At 50.5% G+C, this 16,790-nt stretch overlaps 3 protein-coding genes across 8 annotated transcripts in view; 2 read left to right on the forward strand and 1 right to left on the reverse strand.

Moving 5' to 3' along the window:
- The first annotated feature begins 1,572 nt into the window (after window positions 1-1,572).
- Window positions 1,573-7,077, forward strand: LIPH (lipase H). Its single transcript, XM_042878563.1, has 9 exons — window positions 1,573-1,875; window positions 2,538-2,646; window positions 2,737-2,838; window positions 3,727-3,816; window positions 4,243-4,410; window positions 4,801-4,896; window positions 5,156-5,267; window positions 6,159-6,332; window positions 6,936-7,077. Exons 1-9 carry the CDS (start codon window positions 1,588-1,590, stop codon window positions 7,075-7,077), a joined length of 1,281 nt encoding a protein of 426 aa, XP_042734497.1. The 5' UTR covers window positions 1,573-1,587.
- A 136-nt stretch (window positions 7,078-7,213) lies between these two features.
- TMEM41A (transmembrane protein 41A) lies at window positions 7,214-9,207 on the forward strand. The gene is made up of 5 exons (XM_042878307.1): window positions 7,214-7,319; window positions 7,394-7,547; window positions 7,632-7,793; window positions 8,100-8,238; window positions 8,767-9,207. The coding sequence occupies exons 1-5, from the start codon at window positions 7,222-7,224 to the stop codon at window positions 8,985-8,987; spliced, it is 774 nt and encodes a 257-aa protein (XP_042734241.1). The 5' UTR covers window positions 7,214-7,221; the 3' UTR covers window positions 8,988-9,207.
- Window positions 9,208-10,217: 1,010 nt separating this feature from the next.
- The window catches only part of MAP3K13 (mitogen-activated protein kinase kinase kinase 13), a 70,210-nt gene continuing 63,637 nt past the window's right edge, over window positions 10,218-16,790 (reverse strand). For 5 of the 6 annotated variants that reach the window (XM_042878302.1, XM_042878300.1, XM_042878301.1 and 2 more), the window contains 4 exons: window positions 16,566-16,636; window positions 14,509-14,806; window positions 13,716-13,828; window positions 10,218-13,626 (listed from right to left, as the gene is read on the reverse strand). In XM_042878302.1, coding sequence (XP_042734236.1) covers window positions 13,590-13,626; window positions 13,716-13,828; window positions 14,509-14,806; window positions 16,566-16,636 — 519 coding nt within the window. In that variant the 3' untranslated portion in view covers window positions 10,218-13,589. Of the gene's footprint in view, window positions 13,829-14,508; window positions 14,807-16,565; window positions 16,637-16,790 lie in introns of all 6 variants that reach the window. The other variant, XM_042878305.1, reaches the window with a different exon arrangement.

Genomic DNA, 16,790 nt, shown 5'->3' on the forward strand with positions numbered 1-16,790 from the left:
CCAGAGACCTCCAGGTGGGGGAGAACTCCTGCTGCTGTTGCCCTATGGAGAGCAAACAGACCAAGAAAGAGGCACCAAAGGTCACCTCGACTCAAGAAAGCAGGGCCCAGAGTGACATGCTCCTGGGAGATGGGAGCTTTAGCAGGCAGAACACCCTCAGCTCAAAGCCACTGACTTCAACTGATGTTCACTGGCCCTGCTTGAGAGTTCATTCTCCGCTGCTCCCATTTTGCTATTCATATCTCGGCATAGGCTTTCCATAGGAAGGACTTCTGTGGATCTCAGATGTTAAAATTTATTTCTGAATTTATAGTAGTAATTTAATACATCCAGTTGGAGTTAACTGCAACATCCTCTTAGCCTATTAACTTTTATTTCTGGAGCTCCTGGGGCTCCTGCAAAGTAATTAGCAGAACTATGGCAACTGAGCGGATTATTTTATGTGCTGGGCACACAGCATTTATATTACTCTCATGTTTCTGGTTTCCATAGGAGGAAAAAGCATGAAAGTTTATTGTGGGAACTGTGAGAGATCCATCATTTAGAAATTAAAACGCACGGAATGCTGGACACCTGCTAGAGCACTGCTGCCTTAAAGCTGCAGGTTTCCCAAACCTCTCCCACCTCCAGCACAGCCCTTTTGAGCAGCAAAAATCCTTTAGCAACCGCAGGGGAACAATTAATGCAGCACAGGGCGTGTGTGCAAGAGAGATGCTTTCTCCCACAAGGTTCTTCAGTAAAAACGAGGAGATTGTGGGCCAGAGAAAGGCTACAGAACCTGGGAGGGCCTCGGTAAGCAGTCAGCCTGGAGGCTGTTAATTCCTTTTCCTAGCAGTGCCCTGCTGGAGCTTGCATGGGGCTGTGAAGGCTCAGCTGGAGGTCTGCTGGAAAAGCAGAGAACAAAGCCAGGCTTTCAAATGGCAGAGATTGTCGTGAAAAGCAGCACTTAGTGAAAATTCGGGAACTCTCCAGCTGTGTATAAAGCCTTATCAGTGCCGTATCTCATCCAGACAAAGGGTGTCCCATTTCACAGTCTGAAATAGCAGGCTGTATCTGCAAATACAAATGAAGCACTGAGCTGCCCCTCGCAGCAGCGAAATCCCGCACAGCTTGCCAGCTCCAGACAAAACACAGAGAGATCTCTTCACCCTAGAGCTTGTCCAGGGCATCTGGGTGTGCCGTCCAACCTACGCAGCCATCACCCTCGCTGTCATTCTGTACTGCCTTCCTCACCCTTGTGAGGTTTGTGGAGAGCCCATGCCACCTCCCAGCTGCTAGTGGAAGGGATAGAGGGGACAGGGCTGTGCTGGTGAACTCGCTGCCTTTGTTCCAACACAGCAAAAAATAACTCAGATACAAAGCAGCTCCAGCCACCGACAGCATGGAAAAGAGCAGCTCAGGCAGCTCCCAGCACACGTTCTGTGCCTGGGCAGAGCCGGCAGGTAGGAAAGGCCGAGAGAAATGCTTGGCTGCTAACCTGAGGCATGCCACGCTGTGCTCGTTTCAGATCCCAAGGAGACATGTCCTGCTTTCACCGCGCTCAGCTTCAGCAGCGCCCTGATAGGGACCGACCTGGAAGTGAAGCTGATGCTGTACACCAGGCAGAATGAAGACTGCGCCGAAGAGCTCAATTCTACAGCCTCCAAGTATCTAGATCTGAGCAAGAAAACCACCTTCATTATCCACGGGTACCGGCCCACAGGCTCTGCCCCGGTCTGGATCACTGACCTGGTGCATCTCCTGCTTTCTGTAGAGGACATGAACGTCATCGTGGTGGACTGGAACCGGGGGGCAACTACTATCATCTACAGCAACGCTTCCAGCAATGGCAAGAAAGTTGCTGAGATTCTGAAGAAATTTATGGATGAAATGTTGGTAAGTTCACACTATGATATAGTTATTAATGCACAGGACGGAAAGGGCACAAAGGAAGTGCTTAAAAACAGCAGCATGTCTGGGAAAAGAAATTCCCAAAAGGGAACACATTCATTTGTTGGAAATGTAGCTACGCTGCAGTGCCAAACTCTGTACTTGGATGTGGTAGGATGGCATTTTGCTGTGATATTCAGTTCACTTTGCATTTCTGGATATTTGTTTTCCCATCCACTGAAACTCTGTTTCCACCTTCTGGATGTCCAAAGTCAGCTTGAAGTGACACTGGCTCTCTGCATCTTTGTGTCTAATGCTTTGCATGGGGCCAATGAAAACTTGTTTCTGCCCGACCTGGACTCACTGCCCCACAGAAATACAACCTCTGCCTGAGCTGCTGCATTCACAGCTCTCAGATACGGGCCTCAAATACGGGTGCTGGATATACTGTGGGACTATTAAAGGGGAAAATCATAAAATCACAGAACATCCCCAGTTGGATGCAACCCATAAGGATCATTGAGTCCAACTGTTATATTTATACAGAGTGGAACGAACCACTGGAAAACACAGAAGAAGCAGAGAGATGTGTTTACATCCTTCCTCCTGACTTTTTTTTGTGCCTTCTTAGCATGCTTAACAGCTGTGGTTCTGTCTTTAAATGCCAGATGAACGGCGCGTCGCTTGACTCCATTCACATGATAGGAGTAAGCCTGGGAGCACACATCTCCGGCCTCGTGGGACAGATGTTTGATGGGCAGCTGGGAAGGATCACAGGTAACCTTCCTGCTTCCAGGACTGCTGCTCACAGCAATCATTGTCAGCTGTGCCTTGGGCTGATGGCACATGCATGGTTTTGTGTTGCAGGGCTCGACCCAGCGGGCCCCCTGTACAGAGGAAAGCCACCCAGTGAGAGGTTGGACCCCAGTGACGCACAGTTTGTTGATGTCATCCACTCGGACACCGATGGTACGTGGGACATCTCCTCTTTACCGCTGAAAGGAAACCTGCTGGGAGCGCGGGTTCAGGTTGGATATTAGGCTCTGGAGGGTTCCAGTTGGATACTGGGGAAAATACATTCTCAGAAAGAGCAGTGAGGCAGTGGCACAGGCTGCCCAGGGAGGCGGTGCGGTCACCATCCCTGGGAGAGTGCAGGAAAAGTGAAGATGTGGCACTGAGGGACGAGGTGGGTGTGCATGGTGGGGGCGCACTGATGCTTGGAGCTGATTATCTTAGTCTTTTCCGACCTTAACGATTCTGTGATTCATAGGGAAGCAGGAGCAGCAGTGGGCAGCTCTGCTAGGACGATCCATGCTGCTTTGGCACCCTGCAGGTCTCCAGGGGGGTTGCTCAGAATGATGCTTCCTGCCTCCATCCCACTTCTGTTGGGTTTAACTATCCTATATGGCAAATCCAGCACCTCCCTCAGCCCTCTCCTCTCCCAGCCAGTGCATAGCACATCTCCAAACCCTCCCGCTGGGCCAGCAGCATGACACAAACCCTCTGTTCTGCTCCCTCTGTTCCCCCTTCTCACCTCACTGCTGCCTTTTGCCACTGCCAACAATTCAGACCTCGGCAGCACAGGAACACCCAATGTTTCAGAGCCCTCTTCCTTTCCTGCAGGCAAAAAAAGGTAAATTTTGCACCGTCTCACGCACACAGACTTATTTTAGGTGTCTGATGCCTCTGCTAAAATGACCTCATTGGCCCACTGCACAAACAGGTGAACGACTTTAACATTCCCTGCACAAGCAGGCATCCTAGAGCTAAATGAGCATTATATTCTCCAGTTGGTTTGTTTCCTTCCTTGCCATTCTACTATTCAATATTCCCTCCCTGGCTATCTTCCTTTCCCAGGACTGGGCTACGCAGACACCCTCGGCCACATTGACTTCTACCCCAATGGTGGCACCGACCAGCCAGGCTGCCCTCTGACAGTATTTGCTGGTAATTCATTTTTGAATTGCACACATACATACACACTGACAAAATGTTTCCAATCAGAGAACAGGAGAAGGCCAAAGAAACGTCACCACAGCTAGAAAATAGATGGGAAAGCCATAAGAGCAACCCCTTGCTGACACACTGATGTAATGGGCTCAGCTGGTGGTCAGGGCTGGCACAAGCATCCATGGGATGGATTTTCCACGCAAAAAACCATTGAGTAAATTTATGTTCTCATTTTAAGGCTATGTTTAGAAAACACAGGAAGGGTTTTTTGTACCCCAGGGAATAGCAATGGTAAGAACCTGCTCAGAAAGCAGGTTTGAGATGAAGGCAATGTGGTCTTTGATGGATGCAGCCACAGACGGTGCTGTTTTCTTGCTGCACGAGAATTACTAATGAAATATTTCTTCTCTGTGTACGGTTAAGGATTGAAGTACTTTAAATGTGACCACCAGAGGTCTGTTTTCCTGTTCATGGCATCCCTGAAAAAGAGCTGCAATATCACCACGTACCCATGTGAGTCATACAGGAGCTACAGGAGGGGGAAATGTACCAGCTGCGAAACCTTCCAACCCATGCCATGCCCCATCCTAGGTAAGGACCAGGGGATTTTCCCATGCTTTGCACAAACACTTTGCATCATGATCTACAACAGGATGGGATCCAGGGTGAAAAAGACAAAACAAGAATTGAGATCTTTACACAACGGGCTGCTTTGGAGTGACAGAACCACAGAATGGCTTGAGTTGGAAGGGATCTTAAAGACCATCTGCTTCCAGCCCCCTGCCCCACCAGCTCAGGCTGCTCAGAGCCCCATCCAACCTGGCCGTGAGCACCCCCAGAGATGGAGCACCCACAGCTTCTCTTTGCAGTTGAACAGAGACACGCTGTTTCTTAAATATTTGCATTGTTATTCCCAGCAATTGAATTGCTGATGTACCTGCTCAGTAACCCTCTGTTTCATTTTTCAACTGTTGTCTACAGGCTATTACGCCCACGAGTGGAAAAGCCATTTAACAGAGCAGAGCCACCCAGTGACAACCATGTATTTTGATACCGCGGACCAAGAGCCGTTTTGCTGTGAGTGACAAAGATCCCTGAAATGGTTTCTCCTTGTGCATCTCCTCCTTCAGCAGAGATGGTGGGCACTGACATGGAGACAGGGAGAGGAGAAAGAAAAGGCCTCTGGGTGCACCGTGATGTAACCCTATGGAGAGTGCTTCCTCTGGGGCTTCCCCACACACATCCACCCACACCTCACCCCACGGCTCTTGGCACTCAGGACAGGGCTGGGATGCACAGCAGGGCAGGGTGTGACCACGTTCTCTCTTGCTCACAGTATACCACTACTTTGTGGACATCGTCACGTGGAACAAAGGCACCAGGAGAGGCACGCTCAGCGTGGTGTTAGCTGATGGCACTGGGAAGAAGGCAGAATCCAAAGTTAACCCGTAAGTCTCACCGAACCTGATGAAGTACCAGTATTAGCAAACCACGCAACACAGCTGGAGCTGGGAAAGAAGCAAGACCTCCTCCTCCCATTTTTGCTGATCCTTGATACTGTACGCATGCTAGGTGACCTCCGCAGTCCCCTGGTGCACACCAGTGCAGCCCAGCCCTTTGCTCTGGATGCTTCCCAGCTCCCCGAGTGCTGTCATGAACAGCAGGGCTGCCCTGGGCCTCCAGGAGAGCAGGGCAAATCCCAGCTCCCCACTTCCTTGCACCCAGCTCAGCAGGGATGAACCCAGGCCTGAACTACATAACACAAATCAATTCATTCTGCTTGGAGAGGCAAAAAAAAAAACAGCCAGCATTCATCTAGACGTGCAGTTTCCCATTGCTATGAACACACCTCAGCCCAGAGTCCTGCCCAACCAGTTTCCCCACATCTCTCTCACTGCATGTTCTCCCAGCCCTATATGCCCACGTCAGAACAACCCACGTAGCTCCAGCTTGCACAACCCATGGCAGCCCACACATGGCCTATTTACTGCAGGCAGGTAAGAACACGTCCTGCCCATCACACCTCCCAGAGCCCCCAAACAAGGGCCGTGTGTGAGCGCTGCAGCCTGCAGGCGCCTCCAATCACAGCCGTGTTCCTAAAGGAACCTCACAGCTGCCACACACAGCTCACATGAGCAGCTCTGTGCTGACCACCATCGCTCAGAGCAGCTGAACAGGTTCACACTGCAGATCTGAACGTGCAGCCACTTCCTAAAAGCCAGAAACTGATCACAAATCCGGTCCTCCTCCCCCAGCACTGTGCCTAATATCACACTGACTGCATTAAAGCCACGCTGTTCCCCTGGGGACTGCCTGACACTTGTCTGCTTTATCTCTAGCGAAGCTGCAGCCTTCCAGCAGTACAACCACCTCAGTTTGCTCGTTGGATTCAACCAGGATTTTGAAAACGTAAAAAGGATTTCTGTGACGTTTTCCACAGGATCCGTCATTGGCCCCAAATTCAAACTCAGGATTCTCCAAATGAGGTTCCGCTCACTCACAAACCCAGAGAGGTAAGTGCTGCACAAACTGTCCTTACTACAAGATGGGCGGAAATAGAGAAAGCTCCCACATCCCAGGGCCGGCAAGTTTGTCAAGAGGAATTACATTGCATTCAGTAATTCTTGTATACACGTCTTGGGAACAAATCCCCAACCATCTGCCTGACCACAGAGGTTATCTTATTGCGTTGAAAACATAATTTGTGGTGTGATGTTTTAACCTCTGTTCAGGATCATGACCTGTGTGTGGCTGCACAGAAGCTGCCCAGGCCTGAACACAGTGCTGAAAGCGAACAGAACTCTCAGGGAAATACAGCCACAGGAAATATCCATATCCAGTTAGGGAGATTCATTCCCTCTTGGAATCCTGGTGACTGGGAGCTGCAAAGCAGTGACTGCTGACCACTGCACACGCTGATGGGACTCCTGCAAAGGCTTCTGTCATCCTCATCACCTCCATGTGCTCTGCAGCCCTACTGAAAAGACCTCTCAGATCCCCAAGTCCAACCCCAGCCCACCCCACCACATCCCTCGGTGCCGCATCCGCACAGCTTCCAGGGATGGCGATTCCCCGCCTCCCGGTGCAGCTGCGCAGCGCCTCGTGCTTTATCGCAGGCCGCCGCTGTGCCGGTACGACGTGGTGCTGACGGAGAACGCGGAGCGCAGCTTCAGACCCATCCCTTGCGGCGAGCGGCGGGGAGGAGCAGCACCAACAGCACCAACAGCAGCGGCGGCAGCGGCGGCAGCGGGCGGCTGAGAGCTGTCGCGTCCCGCGGGCGCCACACGGTGGCGCTGCGCTCAATACAGACGTACAACCCGAGCCCGTGCGCTGTCGGCACACTCCCCCCCAAGGCGGCCGCGCTGCGCACGCGCGGCGCTCCGGGTCGATCGCGGTGCCGCGATGTGGCGGCGGCCAGCCGGGCTGCTGTTGGTGTTTGCGGGCTCCACGGCCGCGCTGTGGCTGCTGTCGGCTCGGCTGGGCGCGGGGCAGACGGGCAGGTGGGTGCGGGAAGGCGGGCGGGCGGGCGGAGCGGTCGGAGTCGCGACGCGATTCCCACCGTGCGTCCCGTTAGGCCGCTGCGCTTCCCTTCGGACCTGGAGGAGCTGCGGGAGCTGAGCGAGGCGCTGCGGGACTACGAGCGGCGGCACCGCGGGGCGGCCGTGCTCCTGTTCTGCGCCGCCTACCTCTACAAGCAGAGCTTCGCCATCCCCGGCTCCAGCCTGCTGGTAGGGCGCCGTGGGGCCGCGCCGCGGGGCCGCGCTCCGTGCTGCGGGGCCGCGCCCGGCTGTCGGCACGCCGTTTGTCCGCAGAACGTTCTGGCCGGAGCGCTGTTCGGGCCGTGGGTCGGGCTGCTGCTCTGCTCTGCGTTGACGTCCCTGGGAGCCACCTGCTGCTATCTGCTGTCTGGAGCCTTCGGGAAGCGTTTGGTGGTGCGCTGCTTTCCGGATAAAGTGGCTCTGCTGCAGAGAAAGGTAACGGCCGCCGGTCCGGCTTGGCTCGGATCTCGTTCTCGCTGCTCGTATGCCCCACCGCTGGGCTCCAGGCGTACGCTGTTCAGCGGTTCTGGACCGGTTGCGTTGTGGGCTGTTGGGGAAATACATTGCCGCAGCCCTGGAGGTGCTCGGAGCCGGGCTGGATGGGCTGCGGGCAGCCTGAGCTGATGGGAGCACCCAGCCCACGGCAGGAATGGCACTGGGGGAGCGTTAGTCCTTGCCGAGCCGTTCCGGGGCTGCGGCCATTCTGCTCGTACTGCTAAAAGAGAGATTTTCTCTTGCCAGGTCGAAGAGAACAGGAGCTGCTTGTTTTTCTTCCTGCTGTTCCTGAGGCTGTTCCCCATGACGCCAAACTGGTTTCTGAATCTCTCGGCTCCCATCCTGAACATCCCCATTTCCCAGTTCTTCTTCTCCGTTCTCATCGGTGAGGCCTGGGGATGCTGGCAGAGGGGAGGTGGTGGCACTGCCTCCTCAGCACCGAGCCCTGGGCTGGGGAAGGCAGAGCAGCAGGGCTGAGCTGGAACTGCCCCAGTTAGCTGCTCACATTCACGGAATCACAGGATGGCCCGGTTGGAAGGGACCTCAAGGATCATGAATCTCCAACCCTCTGCCACATGCAGGGCCACCAACCTCCACATTTAATACTGGACCGAGCTGCCCAGAGCCCCATCCAATCTGGCCTTGAACACCTCTTGGGACAGGGCATCCACAGCCTCTCTGGGCAGCTGTTCCAGCACCTCACCACTCTCATAGTAAAGGTTTACACTGCTCCTCTTGTAAATGTGGGTGCAGCAGCAGCACAGCAAAGTTTTGTATCACGCCCTTGTCTTTCTGTCACAAACACAGACACCTATTTGACCTTGGGCAAGGATGCATTTGGGCTAATTTGGCATTCCTTCATGGAGGCAAAGGGGATGCTAACTCTCTTCTCTTTTTGCTCTGATTCTTCCAGGTCTTACCCCCTACAACTTCATCTGTGTACAGACAGGAGCCATTCTATCACAAATCAACTCTCTGGATGCCATTTTCTCTTGGGACACACTGCTCAAGCTGCTTCTAATGGCTATGGCAGCATTGATACCAGGGACTCTGATCAAGAAATACAGCAAGAAGCACTTAAAGCTGGATGAAGACGAGCACGCTCCATTACTCAATGGCAAAAAGAGTATGTGACGGCTCAGATGGCCCAGGTGCTGGGGGACTGCCTCACAAAAGCTGCTGGTCTCTGTTCCTGTGGGTTATATTCTGCATGCTCTGCATCCTTGTGGACCATGGATAATTGCAGCTTTTACTCTTCTCCTCATTAAGAGGAGGTGTAACGTTCTCCTTTTTAATTAATGTTTTATCGTGCGTGGATCTGCACTGAAAATAGAAGGAAACTTGGTGAACACTGGAGGTAGATTGCCTGTGTCCTTTAAGTCAGCCTGCATCTCTGCTGTGCTGGCAGGTGTTGCCAGCCTATTGCAAATGCATTAGCACCTTGCAGAGAGAGGCAGGAGTAGGGGCAGCCGTGGAGGAAGGTGAGTTGTCCCTCCTGGCCAAGCACCACATTCCTGTGGTCTCTCTGCCAGCCCGAGTCCAGTCTTCTCTGGAGGACTTGTGGAGAAGCACAGGCCAGCTCCAGTGTTGGTGCAGCAGTACTCCAGGAGAAGGGGAAGCCTGGGCTGGTCCCAGCACCTTGACTGCCAAAGCAGCCAGCTGCTCACAGTGAGGCAGCACTGCACTCAGCTGTGCCAGAAGCAGCCTTGGCTTTTTTTCACTGCCTTTCTCAGCTGTGTTTCTCAGCTCTCAGGCTGTGTTCCTCCCCCAGCCTTCTCCCCGCCCATACCTATTCAGTATTTTTGGCATAAAATGAAAAACAATCCTTCTGTGCTGTTAGGTGTAGAGATACAAATAGCAAGTTGAAAGACAAAAAAAAGAATGTTTCATGGTCACTAGTTTGTCCCTGTACCTTCCACAGGAGAGCTTTCCCAGATTCAGAAGACACTTTTCCTCTCACTGTGCTGTAATGCACATCCTGCAGTGAAAACATCCAAGTTTGAGGACAGCCAGGAGGTGTCTTTGTGCATCAGGTCTGACAGGGAGCTGCTCCTTCCCACCACAGCAGCCAGAGTTGGAAGCAACCAGGACAGCAAAGGGCAAAGTTCTCAGGATTCAACTACCCAGCTCACGGCAAAGCAGCTTGCACAAGTAAAGGTCACTGCTAGGTCAGCTAGGTGCTTAAAGTCTGCTTGTGTGCCTTCACATCTGGTATTCAGAGCTCCAAGTAGCTCCAGCTTGACTGGGGTTAGAGACAGGCAACCGAAAAACAAACTGCTTGCCCACATCTCATTAATTATTGCAAGACTTTGCCCCAGAGCATACCACAAACCATTCCCAGATACCAGACCAGCCTGAAAAGCATTGAAGTACACTGGCTTTTTATTCCATGCATTGTTTGTTTTGATAGTCATTCTTGTTTCCATCACTGTACACTGTTCAATACAAAAAAATCAAGTTTGTATCAGGAATCCGCAGAGCAGGGAGGAGAGAGATGAACACTACTGGACAGGGCCAGGATGAAATGGTTACTCAACATGACAGTGGGGAAGGCAACATTCAGCATTGGGAGAAAAATCTAGGCTAGTGTTCAGGAGCTGTCAGCAGCCACGAGAACTGGCTCAGGGAAGTCAGGATGCTGGAAAGGGAACACAGTTTACTTCTGTCCTGCAAACACGGTGTTACTGCAAGGAAGTGCACAGAACTGCAGCGACGCATCGCAGTCCATGCGCAGATCTGGGCCAGCGGCACCACGCAGAGCACTGCTCAGCCCCCCGCACAGCCACACGTGGGGTACAGGGCTGTGTGTTCACACAAGGAAGGGGCAGCCCTAGTGGCAGCCCCAGAGGGACACTGCATTGTAGGCAGCAGCTACGAGGAGCTACGGTGTGACATGCAAGAAACCAGGCCCCAGAGTGGCTGCAGTGTTTGCAGCAGCCAACCAGAAGGGTTCAGTTCTGCTCCTCCAGCTGCAAAACAGGCCAGCGTGTCCCAGGGCGAGGCAGGGAGCAACCACTGCTCCGCCAGGACAGCTGGCCAGGAAGGTCCCCGGATCCCACACACCAAGGCATCCGCATCTCTGCGGGCCCAGAGGAGTTTCAGCGCATTGAGAAGCTCTGAGCTGAGGCTGCAGCTACCAAAAGCCCCATAGGATCATCTTGGTAGGGACAGAGTTAGCACGGACTGAAGCACAGAGACTGAGATAGGCCTGAGCTGGAGGCAGCTGTGCTGTGGGCCTATTGCTGCAGGACTGCTTGGGGGTACGGTGGTAGATGTGAAGGGGAGCTCTCAACCTCTCTTTATGGAGTAGTTTGATCTTTTTCTTTGTGTGCGTACGTTACATGCACAATTCTGCACCACTCAGTTCTCATGCCCTAGCCTCCAGCTTGCTGGGTAACTATCTGTAGCACTTCATCTACACCAAAACCTCCCACACCACAACAGCAAAGTCTTGCCACCTCACATACCGCCAGCCATGGGAGAGGCCTTTGGGTGGAAGAATCAGTGATGGAAGAGAGAGTAAACAAGAAACAAACCAGGCAAGAGCTTCACTCCCCTCCACGCTCCGTCTCGGTGCAGAGCTGAGCATTGCTGCTGCAGGCAGCGTGAGCTGATCGCTCCACAATCTGACAGTCCTGCAGCAGCGATGCACCATGTGCCAGCAGTAACTGCCCACTTCTCTGCCTGTCCTTCCGGGCATCTGTAAAGGTTACTCCCTTTGTGACCAACACCACAGCCACTCGCTCCCTGGTCACTGCTCCCCACCAGCTCACGGGCTGCCAACTCAACCAGCAACACAAGGAACTGCAGCATCCCCACAAGGAATACCCTGGGCTCAGGCTGACTGCAGCCATCCCACCCCGACCAGCTGTGCCAGGTTCCCTGCCCTAGGGTGACAGCACCCATGAGAAGCATGGGAGGCAGCAGCTACTGACAGCCACTGAGACCAGCTCTGCTCCCATCTCTCCCAGTGACCAGGAAGAAAGTAACGTCACACAAACAGATTACAATTGTGCTAGCAGTGAAGCCAACCTTCTGATCTACAGAAATGATAATAAATAATAAAATAACATCATAACTTAAGATCTGTGTGTAGTCCAGCTACAAAATTTTAAAATATGGGATAATTTAACTCATACAATACTGCTCTCTGTATAAGACATTTTCCTTCATTTTGCCACGAGGCTATAAATTACCACAGATAAATTCAAACCAATATGTTAACATAAAATGTAAACAAACAAAGCAACAGAAGTACCTGTCCATGGTCCATTCCTGCCGTTCATCTCAGGCTGGTGTGCCAGGCTGCAGGGCAGCACCGGCTGTGTCAGCCAGCACGCTACGAAGGGCAGAGTGAAAGCTCTGGTAGGGGAAGATCAGCTAAAGGGAAGGGAGGGGAGGGCGTGCTCTATCATTTTGTTCTCTTTAAATATCAATTTAGAAGAGTAGTGTTTGAAGGGAAGGCACTATGAGTTCTATCAGAGAACAAACTTTTCTCGTCTGCCAATGCCTCCTCAGCCTGTCCACATAGCAGTATTATCCTCACTTTCACCTGTAGAGTTTCAGCTCGAAGAAGAAACAGGGGCCTCAGGGTACACCTGAGACACAGCTGTGCCACAGCCACAATGTTCCCTGCGCAACCTGTTTTGCACCAAGCCTGACACGAAAGGCAGGCAGCTGTGAATGCTTCCAAGAACACACAGTAAGGAGACGGAGCAGGGCTGATGCTCGTATCTAGGCCAGCGATTCCCAGTCTTCCCCCCCAGCACACAGCTCTCTGCTGGTTACTGATGCTGTTGTAGGTGAGAGGCTGCTTCTCCAAATCCAGCACAGGCATCTCCAGTTTCCTCCCCAGAAGAGTGCTCGGGCTCTGCAGAACGTGCTCTCCAAGTTCTTGCTTTTCCAACACTGATTTGATTGATTTCTTTAGCTGACTGAAACAGACAGGAGGTAAGAGGAGGAAGTAAACTGGGAAATGGCACACTGCATCTGAAAGAGGATTCCCTGCTCAACTGGAGGTCAACGCTGCCAGAGTGAAGCAAGGACGATGTTAAGAAGTGCTCTTACACCAATTCTTGAGAGGACGAGGTTAGAATACATTTGCAGGATCTCACAACCATATGTTGATTAAAAAAAGAAACTAAAAACCCTTAAAATAAAACCCATTATTACATTCCTGGGGATGCATTGACTCAGAAGACCCTGGATGTTAGCACCTCAGTACCAGTTTTCTCCAGGAACAACACGTCCACCTTCTGATTAAAAAAATGACCCAGCTGGTTATACTGAATTCGCTTTGTTCACAGGTTACCTTGCAGTAAGGTCTTTTTTACACTTCCTCATGTGATAAGACTGAGTAGTTCAGTTTTCTTCATCTGTTCTCCAATCTTCAGGGCCATGAGGCCTGGTCCCCTGTGAAAGCAGCAAGAGAATCCCCCGCTCTGTACACAAAGCTGTCCAGGCAGGACTCCCAGGATGTTTCTCTGTCATGTGCTTGCTTTCTGAATTTTTTTCTTTTTTTTTTTTTTTTCTTTTTTGTTTTTTTGCAACAAGTCTGTGTGTCTATAAATACAATCCACTCTTTACAGTAAAAAGTGTTAAAATGTCAAAAAAATAAATATCCATGTTACAGTAACTAGATTATTCGATAAAATACATCCCTGCCATTCTTGATTGAAATGCTCAAAGAGAATTAATTTCATTTGGACATTTTCCAGAGATTCAGGTTATTGCAAATCACTCCTGGGGTGGGAAGGAGAAACATCTTCTCTTCCTGTAAAGTGTGATGAAGGGGAATGAAGTGGAATCTCGGGGAAATCAAAATGCCAGTATCAGAAAGCTTTGGGGGAGGATCTGTATTACCAAGTAGCAGAGCTGCAGGGCTTATTGGTCCTGACTGTGGCATCAGAACACTCCCCTTCAGAAGAGTCACAGTCTGATTCTCCAAACTGTGCTTCTCCAAACTGCGCTGGGTTCTGCAAAGCAAAAGGAAAGGGAAATATTCAAGCAGCAATCCTACCCCATAGATCAACCACACCATCCCAGTCAATAACAAGAGCTGGGTAAAGGTCACCACCAGCAGGGGAGGACGAGATGGCAACACGTGGGAGATGTCAACAGCACATAAGTGCAGTACCAGAGGTCACTTCTCTACCCCTCAAGGAGGAGACAAATAAAAATATCTGCTCAGAGCACCATCATCACACACAGACAAGGGGATGAGGAAATGGTGCAGCACATACTGCCCTCCCTCTCCTGAACATTACAAAGACAGTACAAGAAAGAAAACTGTTCTAGCTTCATCTCTGGTCTGCCAATGGCTCAGTCTGAGGCAGGCAGTTTATATCTCTTCCACTTCATTATCTGTTCCATTGCTTTTTTTTTTTTCATATCCCAATTAGTGCAACTGCAAATCTGATGACCTCCCAAATATTGCACTCATCCCAGCTGGCAGATTATATTAAGCTTTTTTTGTGCTGCTTTCACCTCATCTATTTATGCGATCAAGTGCAAGAAAGACCAGGTATCCAAATCACTTTCTTGATGCTGTGCATCTACAGCACTTTCTAGGCAGTGCTGGTCCTTGGATTCCTCTTTTTTTCCTTTTTCTTTTTTTAATTACCCAATGAGTCGAAGAGGGGATTGTTAAACTCACCTCACAGCTGTGTTCATCTGCACAGAGTTTCCCCAGAGACATCTGAGTCTTGACTCTCCGCACAGCACACTCTTTGTCTGAAAGCCCATCAGACTGGGTGGAGATTTCAATGGGGATCTCTGGAGTCTGGGACAACATGTCCTCCAGCTTCTCAGCCAGCTCATCTTCCAGCTTGGCAGCCAGCTCATCCGGGCTGTTGGAGTGATCACTGGTGTTCCCCTCTTCTCCATCTGACACAGAGAAGTTCTCCGAGCTGAAGGTTGAGTAGGACTGGCAGCTACTAATGCAGCGGTGAGGTCTGCAAACCAGAAGAGTAGTTCAGCTTCTATGACATCGCTTCTCATTGCAGAGGAAAAGGAGCCTCTTTCCACATCAGCTGAGTCATAACTGATCTTTGAGGCTGGCAGCTCTGCAGCATTGAGCTGCCTTTCCTGTTTTGGAACTATGGAATTCTACCACCTTTTGAACGAGTTAGTTTAAGATTTGCATCTTTAAATTCATAGAATCAAATTCATCTGTTCTTTTTTGGTCTCAGCTCCTACACGTTCATACTAGCTGATCTTCTCTGCAGCATATTCTTCCATAACAGCCCTTTTCCCCAAAGAAAGGCTATATTGTAGGGTTCAAGCTAACTGAATTTGTAATATCTGCACCACCTGGCAGCAGCCCCAACAGCCAGCCTAGAATTCAAGTATGTGCACATTGCTTGAATGTGGAAATCACCTCATGGCAGTGCCTGACAGCAACAGTACAAAATATCAGTTGAGTGAACATGCCAAGAGACCCACAACAGGTCACTGCATGGAATTCAAGGAAGGCAATTTCTTCCCCAAGACAGTAAATCACAGAAGCAACAATTTCACGCGCAAGAACAGGGAACTCATCTAGCCCAGCATTCTATCTCAACTCTCAGCAAGAAGAAATAATCAAGGACAAGTATGAGAGCAGGGTGTGCAGACAGAGCCAGCTTTCTCCTGGCATGTCTTCCTAGTTTGTGCTCAGGCTTTTGAGCTGTACATCAAGCCTGGATGACTGTGCTTATTAACAGCCACTGATGGACCTACCCTCTGTAAATTTAACACTTACAACTTGTTTATGTTTCAATTTCCAGAGCACTCCTCGACAATGAACTGCACATTTGAAATGTTTCAGATGGAAAAAGCACTCTATATTCATTTTCAACCCATTCTTTGCTTCACTCGGTCTCCCTAACTTGAAGGTGAGGAATCTTTCCTTGTTCACTTTCTCCATTTCACTTTCAATCCCATGTACCTCCATTGTAGCCTCTCTACCAGCTAGACAAAAACTTCTCATGGATTTAATTTCTTCTATGGAAACCAGTTCTAACCATTCTTGTCACACCTCTCTGAACCTTCTCAGACTCAATCACAGTCATTTTAACTGGGCTAACAAAGGTGGCATTTAGGATTCAAGCTTCAGGTGTGTTGTGAATGAATACAATGGCTTTTATCTTCTCTGCTCCACTCCTAACAACCCTTAACTTATTTGCCCTCTGGATCACTTCTGCACTTCAAGCAGTGGTTTTCATAAAGTTACTGCAGCAGTTTACAAGAGCACAGGCCTTTAAGGCCTACTATTACAAATGCTTAAGAAAGAAATCCCCTTCAAGTCTCTTACTTTACAGCAAATCTGACCTGCTGTGTTCTCACTTAGCTCTTACATCCTACCTGAATGCAACCATGAAGGTTCTGGAGTCAGCCCCACTGCAGAAACAGTTAATGCAGCTTTTGAAAGAGTCCACAGAGGGTCCCAACAACCAGTCAGTCTGGTTATTATTTTTACAGGCTGAATCATTCTACCTCTTGCTAAGCAAGAGTGATCAAATCGTGCTGTGAACAGCCTGCAACAGGAGAGCCATGCTGGAGATAACAGAGCAGGCTGAAAACAGTGAGTCAACATGGAGGATCACTGAGGGCAGATGGGATGCACCGAATGTGATTCTGTTCTTTTGCCAGCACAGCTGGTGTGCAGTTGCTATGACAGCTCTGCTGAAATTCGCCCTACCAAAGAGAGATTAGAGTGAATTCACCTTTTACCTTTGTCTACGAGGAAACTCCACTTCACTGTCGACTTCGCCCTCTTCCTCTTCTGAGGAGTCATCGCCACTCTGGCAGAAAACAAAGGACAAGAATGATAGCACAGCTGTGAAAGAACAAACACACGACTTCATGGCTGCCCTTGGACCTCTAGGACAAAGTCACTGTGTTAGCAGCCTGCAACCAAGAGGACAAACATAGAACTGAGTCGGACTTGGTCTTACT

The sequence above is a fragment of the Lagopus leucura genome, unplaced genomic scaffold (genome assembly GCF_019238085.1).
Source record: "Lagopus leucura isolate 7727_CA_CO unplaced genomic scaffold, USGS_WTPT01 Super-Scaffold_100021, whole genome shotgun sequence".
In the NCBI taxonomy this organism is placed as follows: Eukaryota; Metazoa; Chordata; class Aves; order Galliformes; family Phasianidae; genus Lagopus; species Lagopus leucura.

Coding starts and splice junctions, on each gene's coding strand:
- LIPH (XM_042878563.1), top strand. CDS start 1,588: ATGCTGTACACCAGGCAGAATGAAGACTGCGCCGAAGAGCTCAATTCT. Junction 1,876..2,537: donor AATTTATGGATGAAATGTTG/GTAAGTTCACAC, acceptor TTTAAATGCCAG/ATGAACGGCGCGTCGCTTGA. Junction 4,411..4,800: donor CATGCCATGCCCCATCCTAG/GTAAGGACCAGG, acceptor TGTTGTCTACAG/GCTATTACGCCCACGAGTGG.
- TMEM41A (XM_042878307.1), top strand. CDS start 7,222: ATGTGGCGGCGGCCAGCCGGGCTGCTGTTGGTGTTTGCGGGCTCCACG. Junction 7,548..7,631: donor TCCCCGGCTCCAGCCTGCTG/GTAGGGCGCCGT, acceptor GTTTGTCCGCAG/AACGTTCTGGCCGGAGCGCT. Junction 7,794..8,099: donor TGGCTCTGCTGCAGAGAAAG/GTAACGGCCGCC, acceptor TTCTCTTGCCAG/GTCGAAGAGAACAGGAGCTG.